The 16,296-nt window shown below is 38.7% G+C and overlaps 1 protein-coding gene across 6 annotated transcripts in view; it reads left to right on the forward strand.

The window, feature by feature from the left end:
• The window catches only part of CCT (RNA polymerase II transcription mediator), a 37,280-nt gene extending 24,902 nt beyond the window's left edge, over window positions 1-12,378 (forward strand). For all 6 annotated transcript variants that reach the window (XM_006827539.4, XM_020669796.2, XM_088871311.1 and 3 more), the window contains 5 exons: window positions 50-388; window positions 561-2,983; window positions 3,750-6,350; window positions 9,652-9,988; window positions 11,498-12,378. In XM_006827539.4, the coding sequence (XP_006827602.1) occupies window positions 50-388; window positions 561-2,983; window positions 3,750-6,350; window positions 9,652-9,988; window positions 11,498-11,956 (6,159 nt within the window). In that variant the 3' untranslated portion in view covers window positions 11,957-12,378. The remainder of the gene's footprint in view (window positions 1-49; window positions 389-560; window positions 2,984-3,749; window positions 6,351-9,651; window positions 9,989-11,497) is intronic.
• The last annotated feature ends 3,918 nt before the right edge of the window (window positions 12,379-16,296 follow it).

Raw genomic sequence — 16,296 nt, forward strand, 5'->3', positions numbered from 1 at the left:
ATATGCTTCTTATATTAACTGTCCCTGAAATTGCTTCTATGGCTCACAGGTGCGACCTGTTCCCTCTGGAGGCCCAGACAAAACTCAATCCAATCGTACAGAGCTATGGACCAAGGATGTCATAGATTATTTGCAACACCTCTTAGATGAATTCCTTCACAATGAGGGTTCTCATTCAGTTCCCCATAGTAGGGATCACTCGCCACAAACACAGTTGCTTGGCACTGGTCAACACCATGGGGGGGATTCGATACAGGTCATTTCGGATGGAGAGGAGCCTGCGCTACAGTTCAAGTGGTGGTACATGGTGCAGATCATTCAATGGCACTATGCAGAAGGGTTACTTCTTCCTTCCCAAATTATTGAATGGGTTCTCAGTCAATTGCAGGTTTATAACACCTCGTCTTTAGTTACAACATAACCCGAGCTTGATTGGCTTATATGTTGTTTGTGAATTTCAAGTTAATTTCATTTCTCATAATTTTTTCAACTTCTCATGATTTGGTTAATGAAAAGATGGAACTTGGATTGTTTCTAATATGCTTCTTGAATGCCTGCAGGAAAATGAATCCCTAGAAGTATTAAAATTGCTCCTTCCTATTGTATATAACTTAATAGAGAGCATTGCACTTTGTCAATCATATGTGCGGATGCTTGTGGACATATCATTACGTTCTTTAGAAGAGCTTGCTACTTGGGTTTCAAATCCAGTGGATAATTCTCTGAGGTCTTATGTGGCATCCTCCTTAGCTGAATTGCTACAATATCTGATTCTTAATGTACCTGATACCTTTGTTGCCCTGGACAGCTTTCCCTTGCCATCCTGTGTATTTCCTGATTCTAAAAATGCCAGTGCTTTAGTGACAATTTCTCCCGATGTAAGAAAAGGTCAGTCTGGTTCTGCAGAGAATTTCAATAAGGGAACTAAGAAAGGAAGATTTGTTTCAGGTCGCCAAGTGGCCTTTAGGCATGTGGTTTCAGCCATTCAAATCCGTGCTGCGCATCTCACAAAGGCTGTGAGTCCTGGCCTTCAAGGTCATCTTGAGGCTAAACTTGTGCAATCCTTGGACAAGACTTTGATCCTGGGAGATGTGAGAGGTGCTCATAACTCTGTTTTTGAAGACGTTTGTGATGCAGATGCTGCTGAAGGGTGGATTTCAGAAGTGAGTCCAAATTTACAGTCATGCTTGAAGTGGATTGGAATAGTTAGTCAATCACTGATTTATTCAGTGTTTTTTCTATGCGAGTGGGCTACATGTGATTTCAGGGATTTCCATACTCCCCCTTCATCTGATGTAAAAGTTACTGGTAGAAAAGATATTTCTCAAGTATACATGGCAGTTTCTCTTCTGAAGTTGAAAAAGGAAGAAATATGCATCTCATTACTCAACAAGGATAGATCCTCACCTGGTGCCAGTGTTCCTGGAAAGGGTTCATTGCTTGATAAGCCTTTAGGCAATGCTGCCCTGGAAAATCCTAGTATGATAAAAGGCAGTTCAAGGAAATCATATGGCAGCACAGATTCATCAGACATATTTCAGAGTCCTGGTCCATTGCATGAAATTGTTGTATCTTGGCTTGATCAGCATGATACAGGTAAAGGTGAAGGGTTTAAACGTCTTCAAGTGCTCATTATTGAGCTCATTCGTTGTGGTATATTTTATCCCCAGGCATATGTTAGGCAACTGATAGTTAGTGGAATAATGGACAAGGTTGATACTCCAGCAGATGTTGACAGGAGGAAGCGACACATTCGAATCTTAAAGCAGCTTCCAGGGCACCATTTATTTGATGCTTTGGAAGGAACAAGGGTTGCTGAAGTGTTAGTTTCTCCTGAAGCAGTGCATCAGTACTCGAACGAGCGGCGACTTGTGCTTCAAGGGTTTATGTCACATTCAAGAAATGAAAATGATGGGTCTTCGAATTTTGCGTCCCAGATGCAAAAGGACCACCATTTAAATATAGGGAAGGATGTGTTTTTATCTTCTTCATTTGATCAAAGGCAGAATTCCCAAGCAGTTCACAGTCCTTTGTCTGGTAAATCTACAATAATAAAAGTTGGAGTTGCGGAGCTTAAGGCCTCTATTTCGGTTTTGCTGCAGTTACCAGATTTGCGCCATGCTTGGAAGGACAAACTGTACCCATCTCAGGGGAATCTAAAGAGGCCTGCTAGTTCTCCTGGATCCTGTTTGGAGATGGGTGAAGGAACTCCTGGTTGTGAGGAATGCAGAAAGATCAAGAGGCATAAGCTAAGTGATGAACGGAGTTCATATTTGCAAGGATATTTGTCCATACCTTCAGATGATGAAGATACTTGGTGGATGAAGAAGGGGCCTAAACCATTGGAGTTGGCCAAAATTGAGCAGCCTGTGAAGCCAATCAAACACACTTCTAGGGGTAGGCAGAGAATTGTTCGCAAAACCCAAAGTTTGGCTCATCTTGGTGCCACTAGAATAGAAAGTAGTCAAGGGGCATCTTCGAGTCATGTATGTGAGAATAAAATAAACTGTCCCCACCATAGGTCTAGTTTGGAAGGAGAAAACCCTAAGATCAGGAATGGGTTGAAAGCAATGCGTACTGGTGATATTATTGCTCTGGGAAAAGCTTTGAAACAATTGAGGGTGGTGGAGAAGTGGTCTATTACCATTTGGTTGAGGTCTATGATCAAGCAGCTAGTTGAAGGTAGAGAAAAGGCCAATACCAACATGGGCCAATCCTTTGGACCTTTTTCTCCTGCAAGTGACGATAAGAATGCAGTTCGATGGAAGCTAGGTGAAGATTCCCTATCTTCCATATTGTATCTGTTGGATGTCTCGTCTGACTTGTATTCTGCAGTAAAGATTTTGCTCTGGTTGTTACCAAAGGCTTCAAGTGGTCCAAATTTACCTGTTCATAGTGGCAGAAACATTTCAGTCCTACCTGGGAATAAGGATGGTGACTCATGTGAAGTGGGGGAGGCCTTCTTGCTTTCATGTCTTCAAAGGTTTGCATGAAAATTGTTTTTCTTTCATTTCTTATGTTGGATGCGGAATATATCGGGAAGTTCTTATGCATTACATTTCCGTTGATTATTTCATATAAGCAGCTTATATAGATGTTCTAAGAATTCTTTGTTTGGTTCTTTTCAGCAATATACAAATATTGCTACTTTATATATCTGCAACTTCTTTCCATTTTTTCCCTGGTTCTTTAACTTCTTTCCTGATTTATTAGTGGTAGACATATCCACAAGCATGTCTTTGGTTTGTCCTGTATCCTCTTTCGTGCATTGTTGTACATGTAATTAATATTTGTACATCAATCTTCTACATTGGTCGGCATATCCTACATTCTTTCCCCATTACCTTTTATGAATCCAAATTCCCTCTGTGGCAACTTTGTTTCCATCCAGCAACTGTGAAACTACTTTATATTTTGTATGCCATCAAGGAAAATGAAACGGAAATTGAGATCACCTAGCTGCCAATTCTCACCATATAATGGACCATTTTTCTGCTACCAGATTTTTGAGGCCTTTCCACCATTCATTGCGTCAGCCTCTGTTTATATGCTTCTGACTGATGTCTGATTCATTTTGTTTCATCCGTTTTATTTCAATCAAGACGGAAAGTTATTTTCTTTTAAAATTCTGCAAGTAATAACACGACACTCGCCATATGCTTATAAAGAAACAAAATCATTTATCCAGAGTCGATGCATGCAGCCTAACTCCATATATGATGTAGCTGACTACCATCCATATGGTTCAGGTATGAGAATATACTCATTGCAGTGGATCTCCTTCCCGAATTACTCTCAGCTGCAATGCATCGAGCAATGGTGGCTATGACATCACATGGAAGGGTTTCTATCTCGGCTGCTTTTAATTATGCCAGGGTTTTACTGCGGAGGTATGGCAGTGTGGCGAGTGTGATTAAATGGGAGAAGAATTTCAAAGCAACCTGTGACCAGAGGCTCCTTGCTGAACTTGAATCTGGGCGATCCCTCGATAGTGATTTAGGATTTACGCTCAGTGGGCTACCTTCAGGATCTGAAGATTTTGATGATTACTTTCGACAAAAAATAAGTGCAGGAAGATTGTCCCGGGCGGGGCCCAGCATGAAGGAAATAGTGCAACGGCATATTGGGGAAGCTGCACACTACATAGTTGGCAAAGAAAGGAAACTCACTGCTTTAGCTCCTCGAAGTTTCACCATTGAAAAATGGGATGAGGAGTATCAGAGTGCCCATCACATTGTTTCGGGTGTTATAGACTGTATCAGGCAGAATGGGGCGGGAGCCCAACAAGTCGAAGTGGCAGCCGCTGTTTCTGCAATTGTTGGGAATGTGGGTAATGCCACAAATAACATACTGGAGCTGGCATCAAGCGCCACTTACTCAGGTTCAGCTTCGACCCTGAGCTCATTCTCACTTAATTGTGCAAGGCGTATTATGCAAATGCACACGTGTTGTCTCTGCTTATTGAAGGACGCTCTTGGTGAGCGCCATACCCGTGCCTTTGAGATTGCTCTTGCAACAGAGGCTTCATCTACTATTGCTGGAGCTTTCTCCCCTGGCAAGGTTCCTCGAAGCCAATTCCAGCTTTCTCCTGAAACCTCAGATACAAATTCCAATTTGCCCAATGAACTTATGAGCAGTTCTGCAAAAATAATTTTGGGAAGGCCCACAAAGGCAGCAGCAGCTGCCTCTGCATTGGTCATTGACTCCATCATTCATGGAATCACCAACCTTGAAAGGATGGTAACGGTCCTCAAATTAAAGGAGGGGCTGGACTTCATACAAGTCATAAGGGGTACGAGATCCTGCTCAAATGGGCTTCCTCGTTCAATGGGTAATTACAAGGCTGACAACTCCATGGAGGTATCTGTGCACTGGTTTAGGCTACTTGCTGGTAATTGCAGAACTGTTTTTGATGGTCTAGTTGCTGAGTTCCTTGGTGAAACAGCCATCCTTGCTTTTTCAAGGTTGCAGCGAATGCTTCCTCTTAACTTAGTCTTTCCCCCTGCATATTCAGTCTTTGCCATGGTGATTTGGAGGCCTATCATCATGAACAGCCACACTGCAACTCGAGAAGACATTCAATTGTATCAGTCTCTATCCTCAGCTATCGGTGATGTTATCAGGCACCAACCGTTCCGAGATACTTGTTTGAGAGATACACATGCCCTCTATGTTCTTCTAGCTTCTGATTCTTGCGACTCCGAGTTTGCATCAATGCTGGAAGTGCAAAATATTGACAAACATGTGAGAATAATGGCATTTGTACCCCTCAGAGCCAGGATGTTCCTAAATGCTGTTCTCGATTGTAGAATGCCAACTAATCCCTTGCAAGATGATGGGGTCTGGGCACATGGCCATGGGGAATCAAAAGTGTCGACTGAGAGTGAGCTGAAGCTTCAGAATCAACTTGTGCATGTTTTAGACACCCTGCAACCGGCAAAGTTCCATTGGCAATGGGTTGAGCTGAGGCTTCTTTTGAATGAACAAGTTCTTATTGAAAAAGTTGATGGACATGGCATATCCTTAACAGAGGCATTGAGATCTCTTCTGCCAAATGCTGATAATGGTGAGCTATCCGAGAAAGAAAAAACTTTTACTGAAATTATTTTGACGAGATTACTTGTCAGACCAGATGCTGCTACTCTCTATTCAGAAACAGTTCATTTACTTGGGAAATCATTGGAGGAGTTGCTGCTGCTTCATGCAAAATGGGTTTTAGAAGGCCCTGAAGTACTTTTGGGACGCAAGTCGCTTAGGCACAAGCTCAAGAACCTTGCTCAGACTAAAGGTTTATCGACTAAAACCCAAAGTTGCAAGCCTTGGGGCTGGTCTACTTCAATGCTTGATGCAACTGCAAAAGAAAATGATAAAAGAAGGTTAGAGGCCACCTCTCTTGAAGAAGGGGAAGTCGTGGACGATGGGTTAGATACTAAAAAGACAGGCAAACAAGCTTTCCAAGGACTCGAAATGGATGGCTTTAATTCAGGTCAACAGTTTGTGACTGAGAAGGCTCTAGCAGATTTGGTGCTTCCATGTCTGGACAGAAGTTCTAATGATTCCCGAAATACTTTTGCGAGTGATCTCATCAAGCAGTTGAACAACATTGAGCAGCAAATAAGCTTGTTTACGCGTGTTTCTGGTAAGCAGGCAGCTGCAGCTGCTTCTGGAGGAGAAGGCAGTGGAAACAAAGGTGGTGCACGTAAAGGTATAAGAGGAGGGAGTCCTGGATTGGCTAGAAGAATAACAGGGGCCTCAGAATCTGCTCCACCTTCTCCTTCTGCATTGCAAGCTTCCATGTGGTTGAGACTGCAGTTATTGTTAAGGTTGCTTCCCATTATTTATGCAGACAGGTACTTGGCACACTTATCCTTCTCAACATACATAATTATATTTGACATAAAATTCTATTTTTTTTTTAATAGCAATGTCTGATATATCAATGTTCATCCTTCTACATGCTTGGAATTATCTTTGTGCATGTGTGTATATGGGCATATGCACGGATGTTTGCCTCAATGAACAATGAATGAAACACACTAATAAGTATGAATTTCATGGAATTTGTATCAATAAAGGTGCTTCTACATGCTTGGAGTTATCTTTGTGAAGGCATGCATGTGTATATATGTAAGCATATATGCGTGCATTTATGTCCGATGTCATCATATATGTGGTCCGATTTCATGGAATTTGGTAGACTATATTATGTGATACTCGAAATTCCATTGGAATTTTAATCCCCTTTCACACCGTCCTGCCATTTGTTCCAACATTAACAACAACAAATGATTAGAAATGATGTGCCTATTAAAAAAGAAAATGAGTTATCTAGGAATGTTGTATATTCAAAACCATTCATCTTTTGATTTATGAACAATTGTTCTTTTCTTAGTCAACTAAGAAAGCCAAGTCAAAAGTAATAAAGGCCAAGCCAAAAGCCTAAATTCTTCTGTTTTGGTTTCCAATTACTTCATGGCATGTTTTGGGATTCATGCATACTCTATGGAAATTATCTCAAGCAGGCTGTGTGCCATAAGTAGATGATGTAAATGTTCTCCTGATCTTGTAAGATGTAGGAATTGAGGTTAGCTATTTCCTGGAAGTATTAATTCCATGTATTATTGGAGCTTCCATTTTGTGTTATCCAATATTTTTTTTTTGGGGTAATTCAGTAGGGAAGACAGGCCAGTACCTGTTTTTTTGAAATAGTTTAGGAGTTGGTTTTTTGAAGGTGTTAGTGGATGGTGTCAGTGGGAATGGAACCATGACATGGTTACTGAGGTATGGGGGTGCTACCACCACGACCCCAGCCCCTTTCCAGAGTGTGATCAAATATTCATGACCAATAATTAATTAACATGTGAGAGAGCGATTAAGCAATGAGTAAGACATGAAATGAGTATCAAAAATTCAGTTTGGAATCTTTGGATTTATTCCAAGGAGGTCAACCATTGAGCTATTTTCCTACTCAGGCAATTAATTGAGAAGTTTAGGGAGAAGAGAAAAGACCTCCACTTAGTCTTTATCGATCTAAAGAAAGCATACGATGTGGTACCTAGAGAGATAATTTGGTAGGTGATGAGAAAGAAAGGAGTCTCAAGAGCATATATTGACATGGTTCAGGATATGTACGAGGTAGTGCTAACTAATGTGAGGACAACTAGTGGGGAGACAAGGGAATTTTCAGTGATAATAGGTTTACATCAGAGGTCATTGTAGAGCCCCTAAATCTTTGCTTTGGTAATGGACGAGTTAACTATGCATTCACAAGATGAGGTCGCGTGGTATATGTTTTTTGTAGATGACATAGTATTGATTGATGGGACTAGTGAGCGTAAATGCAAAGTTAGGACTTTGGACTTGGACGCTTTAGAATCTAAAGGTTTTAAAGCTTGTCAAACTAAGACAAGTATATGGAATGCAAGGTTAATAATGCAAGTTTAAGATTGGACCAATAAGTATATAAAAGATATTATTTTTGTTATCTTGGGCCGGTAGCCCATGAGAAAGGAAAGATTGAGGAAGATGTTGCTCAAAGAACTAGACCGGGGTGGACGAAGTGGAGTTGCGCTTCTGGAGTCTTATCTGGAAGCAAAGATCTATAGGATGGCTGTAAGACTAGCCATGTTGTATAGGACATAAGGTTGAGTGCTCAAGAAACAACATATCCATAAAATGGATATAGCTGAGATGAGGATGTTGAGATGGATGAGTGGCAAGACAATCATAGAATTCAGATGAATAAATTTGAGGGAACTTAGGGGTAAGTTCCAATAGGCAATGCAATAAGGAAAAGTAGATTTAGGTAGTCTGGTTATGCGCAACGTTGACCTAAAATAATACCAGTTAGGAGGGGTGATTTGGTTCAAGTGGAAGGCTCTAAAAGAGTAAGGGGAAGGCCCTAAAGGACATGGATGGAAGTAGTGATAAAAGATATGCTGATTTATAGTCTGACTGAGAGTATGAACCTAGATAGGGCGGAATGCTGGAATATGATGTAGTAGCCTATCTTGAATAGGTGGGATAATGCTTAGATAATGATGATGATAAAGAATTAAGTAACATTATTGAATACACTCTAATCTGATTCCTCTAATTGTGAAGAACTATGCGAGCTGCTATCTAGTAGCAATGCTAAGAACCTTGGCTGAGTCAAATTACTCGGATTCGGCAAAAATTAGAAATAAGGGGTCTTAACCCGGTGCTAGTCCCGCCTATGCAGGATCCTGGGAGGGGTGAGCTGAAAACCAGCATATAAGCATGTTCCTATATAATTTTCATGATTTTGATGATGATATATGAACTTTTTTTTATGATTAGCTCCATTTTGTTTTCCCCTTTTTTGGAATTTTTTGAATTATCTCCGGCTATTTCCCCTTTTTTACTATTCCAACTGAAAATCATGTGTATTTTGGATGGGCATTTTGGAATTAAACCAAAACATATAGGTAAAATGTTAAATCGTTAGTATCTTTGGTGTATTTTGATAAATTTGTGTTTATATTTATTTCGCCATTATTAGACCTTTAATGCTCTTTATGATTTATTTTGGTTTCTACGATCTTTTTTAATTTTTAGAAATTCTTTTTTCAAAGTTTTAGCCTTCTTAGGAAATGTGCACTACTTGGACGAGTCCACTCAGACTTGCCTGAGTAACTCGGCTTAGGCCAAGGGCCAAGTTTGAGGTCCGAGCTGAGTTTTAAGACATTTCTACCTTGGTTGTGACGAACCAAAGGGAGAAAGAACTTGGACATGCAAAGTATGATTCGACCATGGAAAAAAGTACAAGAAATAAATGGCTAGGCATTGCATTTTCCATAGCCATGCATTTTACATTTTACATGTCCTAGTCCATGAAATGCATCTCATTCAGTGTTCAGTGTGTAACCCTGACTACTTATGTGAATATACTAATGCAATGTGATCAGGAGTTGTTTTGCCTGTTTTTGTTTCAACAAAGAGGAAAATAAAACTTGTTCAATATGTATTTTGATCATTTGATACTATGCTAGAAATGACCTTATGATACTTGACACACGATGTTTGTACCTCTTGATTATAGTTTTGTTCACATTAAGTTCTGCCCAAGTAAGTATGTTTCTGATATCATGGCCTATTTGATCATACTGAATCTAGATTTTGTATTTGTAGGGACCCATCCAATCGAAATATGCGGCACATACTTACTTCAGTTTTGCTGCGTCTTCTCGGATCCCGTGTTGTGCACGAGGATTCTGACTTGCCTTTTGCACCTCTCCCAAAATATCCTCAGTCCAAGAGGGAGCCAGATTCTTCATTAGAAGCTCCTTTGGGTGCCTCATCCTTCGGCCTCTCTGGGGACAGCCTTTTTGACAGATTTTTGTGTGTGTTGCATGGTTTGCTGAGTAGTTACAGGCCGAGTTGGCTGAAGACCAAGTGCTCTAAGTTGTCAGCTAAATCGTCTCGGGATTTCATACCATTTGATCGTGAGCTGGTGGAGCGTATGCAGGTTAGTTACTCTTATTTGCTTCTTATTGTCCAAATTTCAGTTTTTTTATTTGTTTGGGATGATAGATTGCTTTTTTTTCCTTTTTCTTGGTGTGCTGTATTTGTTGTAGAATGAAAAGTCACAGTTTGCTTTGTCTTTTTAATTTTTGGTTGAAACTTCGTAGGGGACTTGCTTTCCTTTTACAAAAGATGATCATAAACATCCTCACGTTATTTTCTGATGGGATACACAATATATGCAAGCAGTGTCAGTTGTTTCAATAGACGACTATCCTTCCAGATTCCGTCATATGCGTGTATTTTCTAATTTATACTATTCTAATGGTGAAGTAACATGGTCCTGCTTCCAAATTTTTTACAATAAAGGCCCTGCAACAAATGTTAGTTACTCTAATTTTCATGATTCTTAATTTCTGAGAGGGATGTAAGTACTAACTCCCAATTTATTTTAAACTTCCTCCTAGATTCTAGGAGGCGATTTTGGGAGGGGGAATCTCAGTTTCAAAATTCAAACTTGAGCTGCATCAAGTTTGAAATTAACTGCTATCTCCTTACCTTGGAGCAGTAATTCAAGGTGATGGTCATTGTGAAATATTAGGTAAATTAGGCTATCGAGGAGGCTCTTGACCTCCTAGATACTTTGTATGATGACCTCCAAGAAATGCTTGTTCTGTACGCTATTCTTACCACTAGAAAGAATAGACTTTTAGAATTTCATGGTTCTATAATTTTGGGCAACTTTTTGTGTGCGTGCCCATGTTTGTTTAGTTGTGTGCCCACATGCGTGTTTCTGTGTGCGTGCCCCGGTTTGTTTTGTTGTGTGCACACTTGTGTTTTTGTGTGTGTGCCCCCGTTTGTTTTGTTGTGTGCACAATTGTTTGTGTTTGTGCATGTCTACAAAATTATTGGTACAGGGATATCTTGAGGTACACAAGTTCCTGCTACTATTTTTGGACTTAAATAAATGCAATCTCACGCTCTAATGGTAATAACTTTAGGGAGTGGTTAGCATGTTTGTTTGTGTTTGTGCATGTCTACAAAATTATTGGTACAGGGATATCTTGAGGTACACACGTTCCTGCTACTATTTTTAGACTTAAATAAATGCAATCTCACGCTCTAATGGTAATAACTTTAGGGAGTGGTTAGCATGTAGAATTATCCAAGGATGAAGGTGTTTGGGTTGGGCATTACCCACTTATTGGTTTTTGACATATTGGAGTATTAAGTGTGCCACCTTAAGGAAAATTTCCCATTCCTAAAGGTGGTGTCTAATGTTGCCCCTGGGTAAATCATTTCCTCCCATTAGTGATTTGCATTAGCTTTACAGTAGTGTATCCCCTGTAGGTGTCTATCCTATCAAACTCTCACGAACTTTGAACCCCCTCCCGCTTGTGTACACCCATGCATGTGCACACGCACACATACACAGAGAGAGAGAGAGAGAGAGAGAGAGAGAGAGAGAGAGAGAGGTATGATTCTCAATCTGATTTCTTGTTTGCTTTGGCAGGTTGAATTGGATCACATGCAGCTTCCGCCTACCATTCGCCTCCGGCTCCAAGCTGCAATGCCAATACTCCCTCCAACCCAACCATTCTCCTTCTCAAGCCAACCGCCCTCACCATCCATAACAACTCTTCACTCACTTCATATTGGCACTCCAAATCCCACTTTCTCTCCTAGTGCTTTGACCCCACCCCCGAAAGCACCTGTTCCTTCTATTCGAGCCTCAACCACAAGTAAAAGCAAGCCTATTTCACAACTTGACCCTGACTTAGAAATTGACCCATGGACTTTGCTTGAAGATGGGACAGGGTCCGCTTCAGGGTCTGGGTCTGGGTCCGGGTCTAGCAGTGCGGGTGTGGGTGTGGACCAGGCTAACTTGAAGGCATGCCCTTGGCTCAAAGGGGCTGTCAGAGTGAGAAGAACCGATCTCACTTATGTTGGAACGTTAGATGATGATACGTAATGATTTATCTCATTGATTTTGGCTTTGAAGAAAGAGAAGACAAACCCCTACAGCCCCCTTATACACACAGGGTTCAGCATGAAATAATTTAAGATGAGAGCCTTGAGGACCCTTTTGTCAAATCTTGAGGTTAATAGGTGTTCTTAGAGAGAAAGAGGATGTGGGTTTTCAGGGCTTTGTAATGGGGGGTGCTGTAGGGTGGGGGGGGCGGGGAAGGGACACATGGCCCGGCCGGCGGGCTTCTAACCATTTCAATTGTCTCCCTTTTGCACGCCATTATAGGCTTGTTTACCGGGGCTGTTGTATATATAGATTATGTTCTATTTTTCCCAATTTGAGATGGGCAAAAAAGCCTCAGAATGGTCTGTAGGTGTTGTTGAGCTCTCGAAAGTTATGTTTCAATTTTCTACTTGCATTTGTTACTTCTGTTTTCCCTTGTTTTCTTCTTTTCAGTTTGAATGTGTAATATGCGTGTTTTGCGTATAGAAAAATACCACAGGCTATACGTCTCTATAAATACAACCATACAAATGAGCTTAATAAGATTAAATCAGGACGGTCCATTGTGAAGGATGTAAGATTTGGGTAAGTTTTTGAATTTTGTTCTATCTTAGTGAAAGTATGTATATTTACTTTTGGTACAAGGTGGTCATAATTAAAGGTGGATGTAAAATTGGGTGGCTGTATTTATTTCATTGGCCAAGTTCAAAGTTCAAATTTTTTTTTCTCAAACTTTGTGATATATTCAACTATCAGATTTCACATCGGATGGTTGCAAGTATCGGATGGTTGCAAGTAATTGTGACTTTCATATACTTAAAGGTAAATGGTTTACAATCCCTTAGATAAGGGTACAACATGCATATGGAGGTGTAGAGGTAAGGTGCACCATCAAATTTTATCGTGGTATATAGTTAAAATTTATTTTTATAGTTAATTATAAAATTTAAAATTTTAAAAATGGTTAAAATAAAGTACATTTATAAACATATGAAAATTTTGAAAATGGATGGTGTAGATAATATGTTGTAAAATGCATTATTTTTAAGATTAAATTTTTTTTTATTTTTTTTAGTCATACATCTCGATGTCGAGATGATCAATCAAAGGATTTTACGACATTAAAACCATCTTTTTCGATGGATTTTTAAGGGGCCGTAGTTCTACATTATAAGGTAGCATCCTTATATATATCTTAATAGATCGTAGAAAGAATTAATAAAGCTTCAGGTAACACAAGTACCCCTAATTAGTTTTTGGAAGTGAGGATCACCATATACACGTTAGTTACATACCAGTTTTATGAGGATTGGACTGGCCATATAGCTGTCATTTAAGTGATCGTGTATTAGTATTATTAGGATCGTGTAGTTAATACTGGATGGAATGAAATTTTAAAAAATTAAAAAATAATTTAAAAATATTAAAGTCGTTTTATTTATTTTAGTTATTCAAATAGGTCATTATTGGATGGTTCAACTGGTTAAAATCAGTCAGGTATTGTTAGTCGGGTTTGTAATCTTTTTCTTTAGATTGGATAGGCACCGGGGTTTGGATCCATTGGATCTGGATTTGGATCTAGATCTGAATAGTATATATAGGATTCAAATCAAGATCCGATTGTATTGCAAAAATTATTTTATATCTATAAAATGATATATAACAAAAAAAGGTATGTAACATATGTATATATATTATTCATTAATGTCTTGATCGGATTCACTTGTACCCTGATGCAATTTGAATTACTATTTGGATCCAAATTTTAAATAGGTATCCGATAGGTTTTGAATGCATATCCAAATCCAAAATTCAGGCCAAACCGGTTAAATTCTCAGCCCTAATTGGCAAGGGACAGGCAATTAGGTCCAGCCTCTATATCTATGCTACGTACATGGTAGACTTTCAAGGCAAACATTTGCAAAATGGAAAAGGGAATGGAAATGTTTTATATATATATTTTTTAGAGTTTGAAATTTATTTATTTTTACAACCATAATGTTCAAGTCGAGATTATCGATATAAATGATTTTCAATGCTTGAATTACAATTTTCGATGAGTTATTAAGTGGGTTTTACTTATATTTATAGGGCTGTAGCAAACCATTGTCTTTTTTTCCCTGATTGTGGAAAGCCATCAAGAAGTTCAAAATGTAAGTTACATGCAAGCAGAGTCCAACAATTCTTCTGAAAGCTACATGCTCTTTGCAATGATCAAGGAGGAGGATAAATGAAACATGATCTATATGGTCATGGTGAGACCCATGACTATTGTTGCCATGGTCAACATCCACTCAATAAGGTGGGCGTTGATGGAGAGAGAGTAGAGATTTAATTGAAGGGCAAGCAGTCTATATTTCCCATAATATATAAAACTTAAATATTCCCCATTCATTCCAAATAGACGGCTGAGATGGTTCTAATTACAATGTCATGCTTCTATACTACTTTATTTTTAACTTTTTTACATTTTTTTTTTTGGGCGTCTACCTATAAAAGAAAATATTCCCAACAAAATAAAAAAACCAAAATGCCTTTGAAAGTTTTAAGGATATTTTGATCATTTTATTTTATCGGTAATATTTTTTTAGTTATGCCCCATTGAGATGACGACACATACCAAATTTCATATTCATATAATTTGTAAAAAAAAAAATTAAAAAGAAATTACTTTGAGGCATTAGATCTGGATCAAAGGGTCAGTAGTTCACTTGATCAAAATTGGATGGCTGGATTGGAGGAGGAATTAATTTGTAAAAAAAAACTAAAAATAAAATACTTTGAGGCATCAGATCTGGATCAAAGGGTCAGTTTCACTTGATCAAAATTGGATGGCTGGATTGGGGGAAGAACACATATGTCAAAAAAACGATAGTCTCATGAAGTTCTCATGGCCATGGGGACCATTTCTATTATGCAGGCCCATCCTCAAACTACAACTTGCGTGGATGTGAGCCTTTGTATCCCGTACTTTAAAGTGGAGCAGTTGATGAGGACGGATGATAAATGGCAAAAGTTTAGTTTTTACACATGGATGCTCATGTTGTATTTCTCTCTCTTTAAATTTGTCACTTTTAAATTTGTGGCTTTTAATTGAAGAGGACATATGCTATGATCCATCGGGAGCATAGTTCTACTCCCCCGGTGAGAAGATCTAAGTGGGAGAATTTTTTCAATATGGAATTAGTAGATGATTATTCTAAAATAAAAAATAAAATATTTGAATTTTTTAACACTTAGATCTAACCATCTAAAAATTGGATGGTTCTGTATTCAATCTCGAAACATTATTTTTTTGATGCATAGATGATTATTCAAAAAAAAAAAAAAGGAGTTTGGAAAAATTTGAGCTTTTTAACACCTAGACCTCACCATCTAAAAATTGGATGGTTTCTATTCAATCTCGAGACAGTTTTTTAGTGCATAGAGAGTACAATTAGGATTTTTTTTTTTATCCACAAAATTTGGGTTCCTAAAATTAATTTTACGAGGGGTTTATTTGAGGGGAGTAAATGGACATTTTGCTCTTGTGAGTAGAAATATCTTTTGGCTTTTACGAAAGGCATTTGTACAGACATGGTGAGAAACTACTGATAATGATTTTATCTTCAAAAAATTTATAAGGTGTCAAACTTTTATTTATTATTATTTTTTTTGACAAAATTATGAAGTTGTATTGTTATGATATGAGGTATTAACCTTATACTATACGAGTAAAGTGCATTTAAAAATCCACTAGAGAAGGTTGTTCTTATGCTGGAAAACCCTCAAATCGATCATATCGAGCTTGAGATTCATTGACATGAAGAAAAAAAGGTCTTCTAGTCCCAAAAAATCGTTCATCTTCTAACACATTATCTGAACTGTCAATTTTCGAGATTCTTAAGTGTTTTTAGAGCTGCTTCCATTTTTGAAACTTTAAATTTCATAATTGGGGGCAACAATAGATTCTCATATCATCTCAAGGGTTGGCGGCACTGAAATTGCATTTTCAGCTCAGTTTTGAAGTGCACCTTACTTCAAGGTTGAGACCTTATTCAAACCTCACCCTTCTATCTTTTTCAATTTAGCTTTGAAGAGAGTGAGAGAGAGAGAGAGGGGGGGAGAGGCAGGGCAATACCCCAGCAACCTTAACACAAACATAGGTTTACCATGGAAAAATTTATGTTTAGCGCTCGATGTTTCTCACAACTTAGGGTTTTGTGGTGCAAATAGACAAATAAGAAAGAGGACAAGGGTGTTTTGGGGTTTGTATTGTGTGTGTAGAGAGATCTTGTGGTGAAATAGACAAATAAGAAAGAGGACAAGCGTATTTAGGCCTTTGTAATGTGGGTGTATAG

The sequence above is a fragment of the Amborella trichopoda genome, chromosome 7 (assembly GCF_054954075.1).
Source record: "Amborella trichopoda isolate Santa Cruz 75 chromosome 7, AtrichopodaSantaCruz75HAP2 v2.0, whole genome shotgun sequence".
NCBI classification, from domain to species: Eukaryota; Viridiplantae; Streptophyta; class Magnoliopsida; order Amborellales; family Amborellaceae; genus Amborella; species Amborella trichopoda.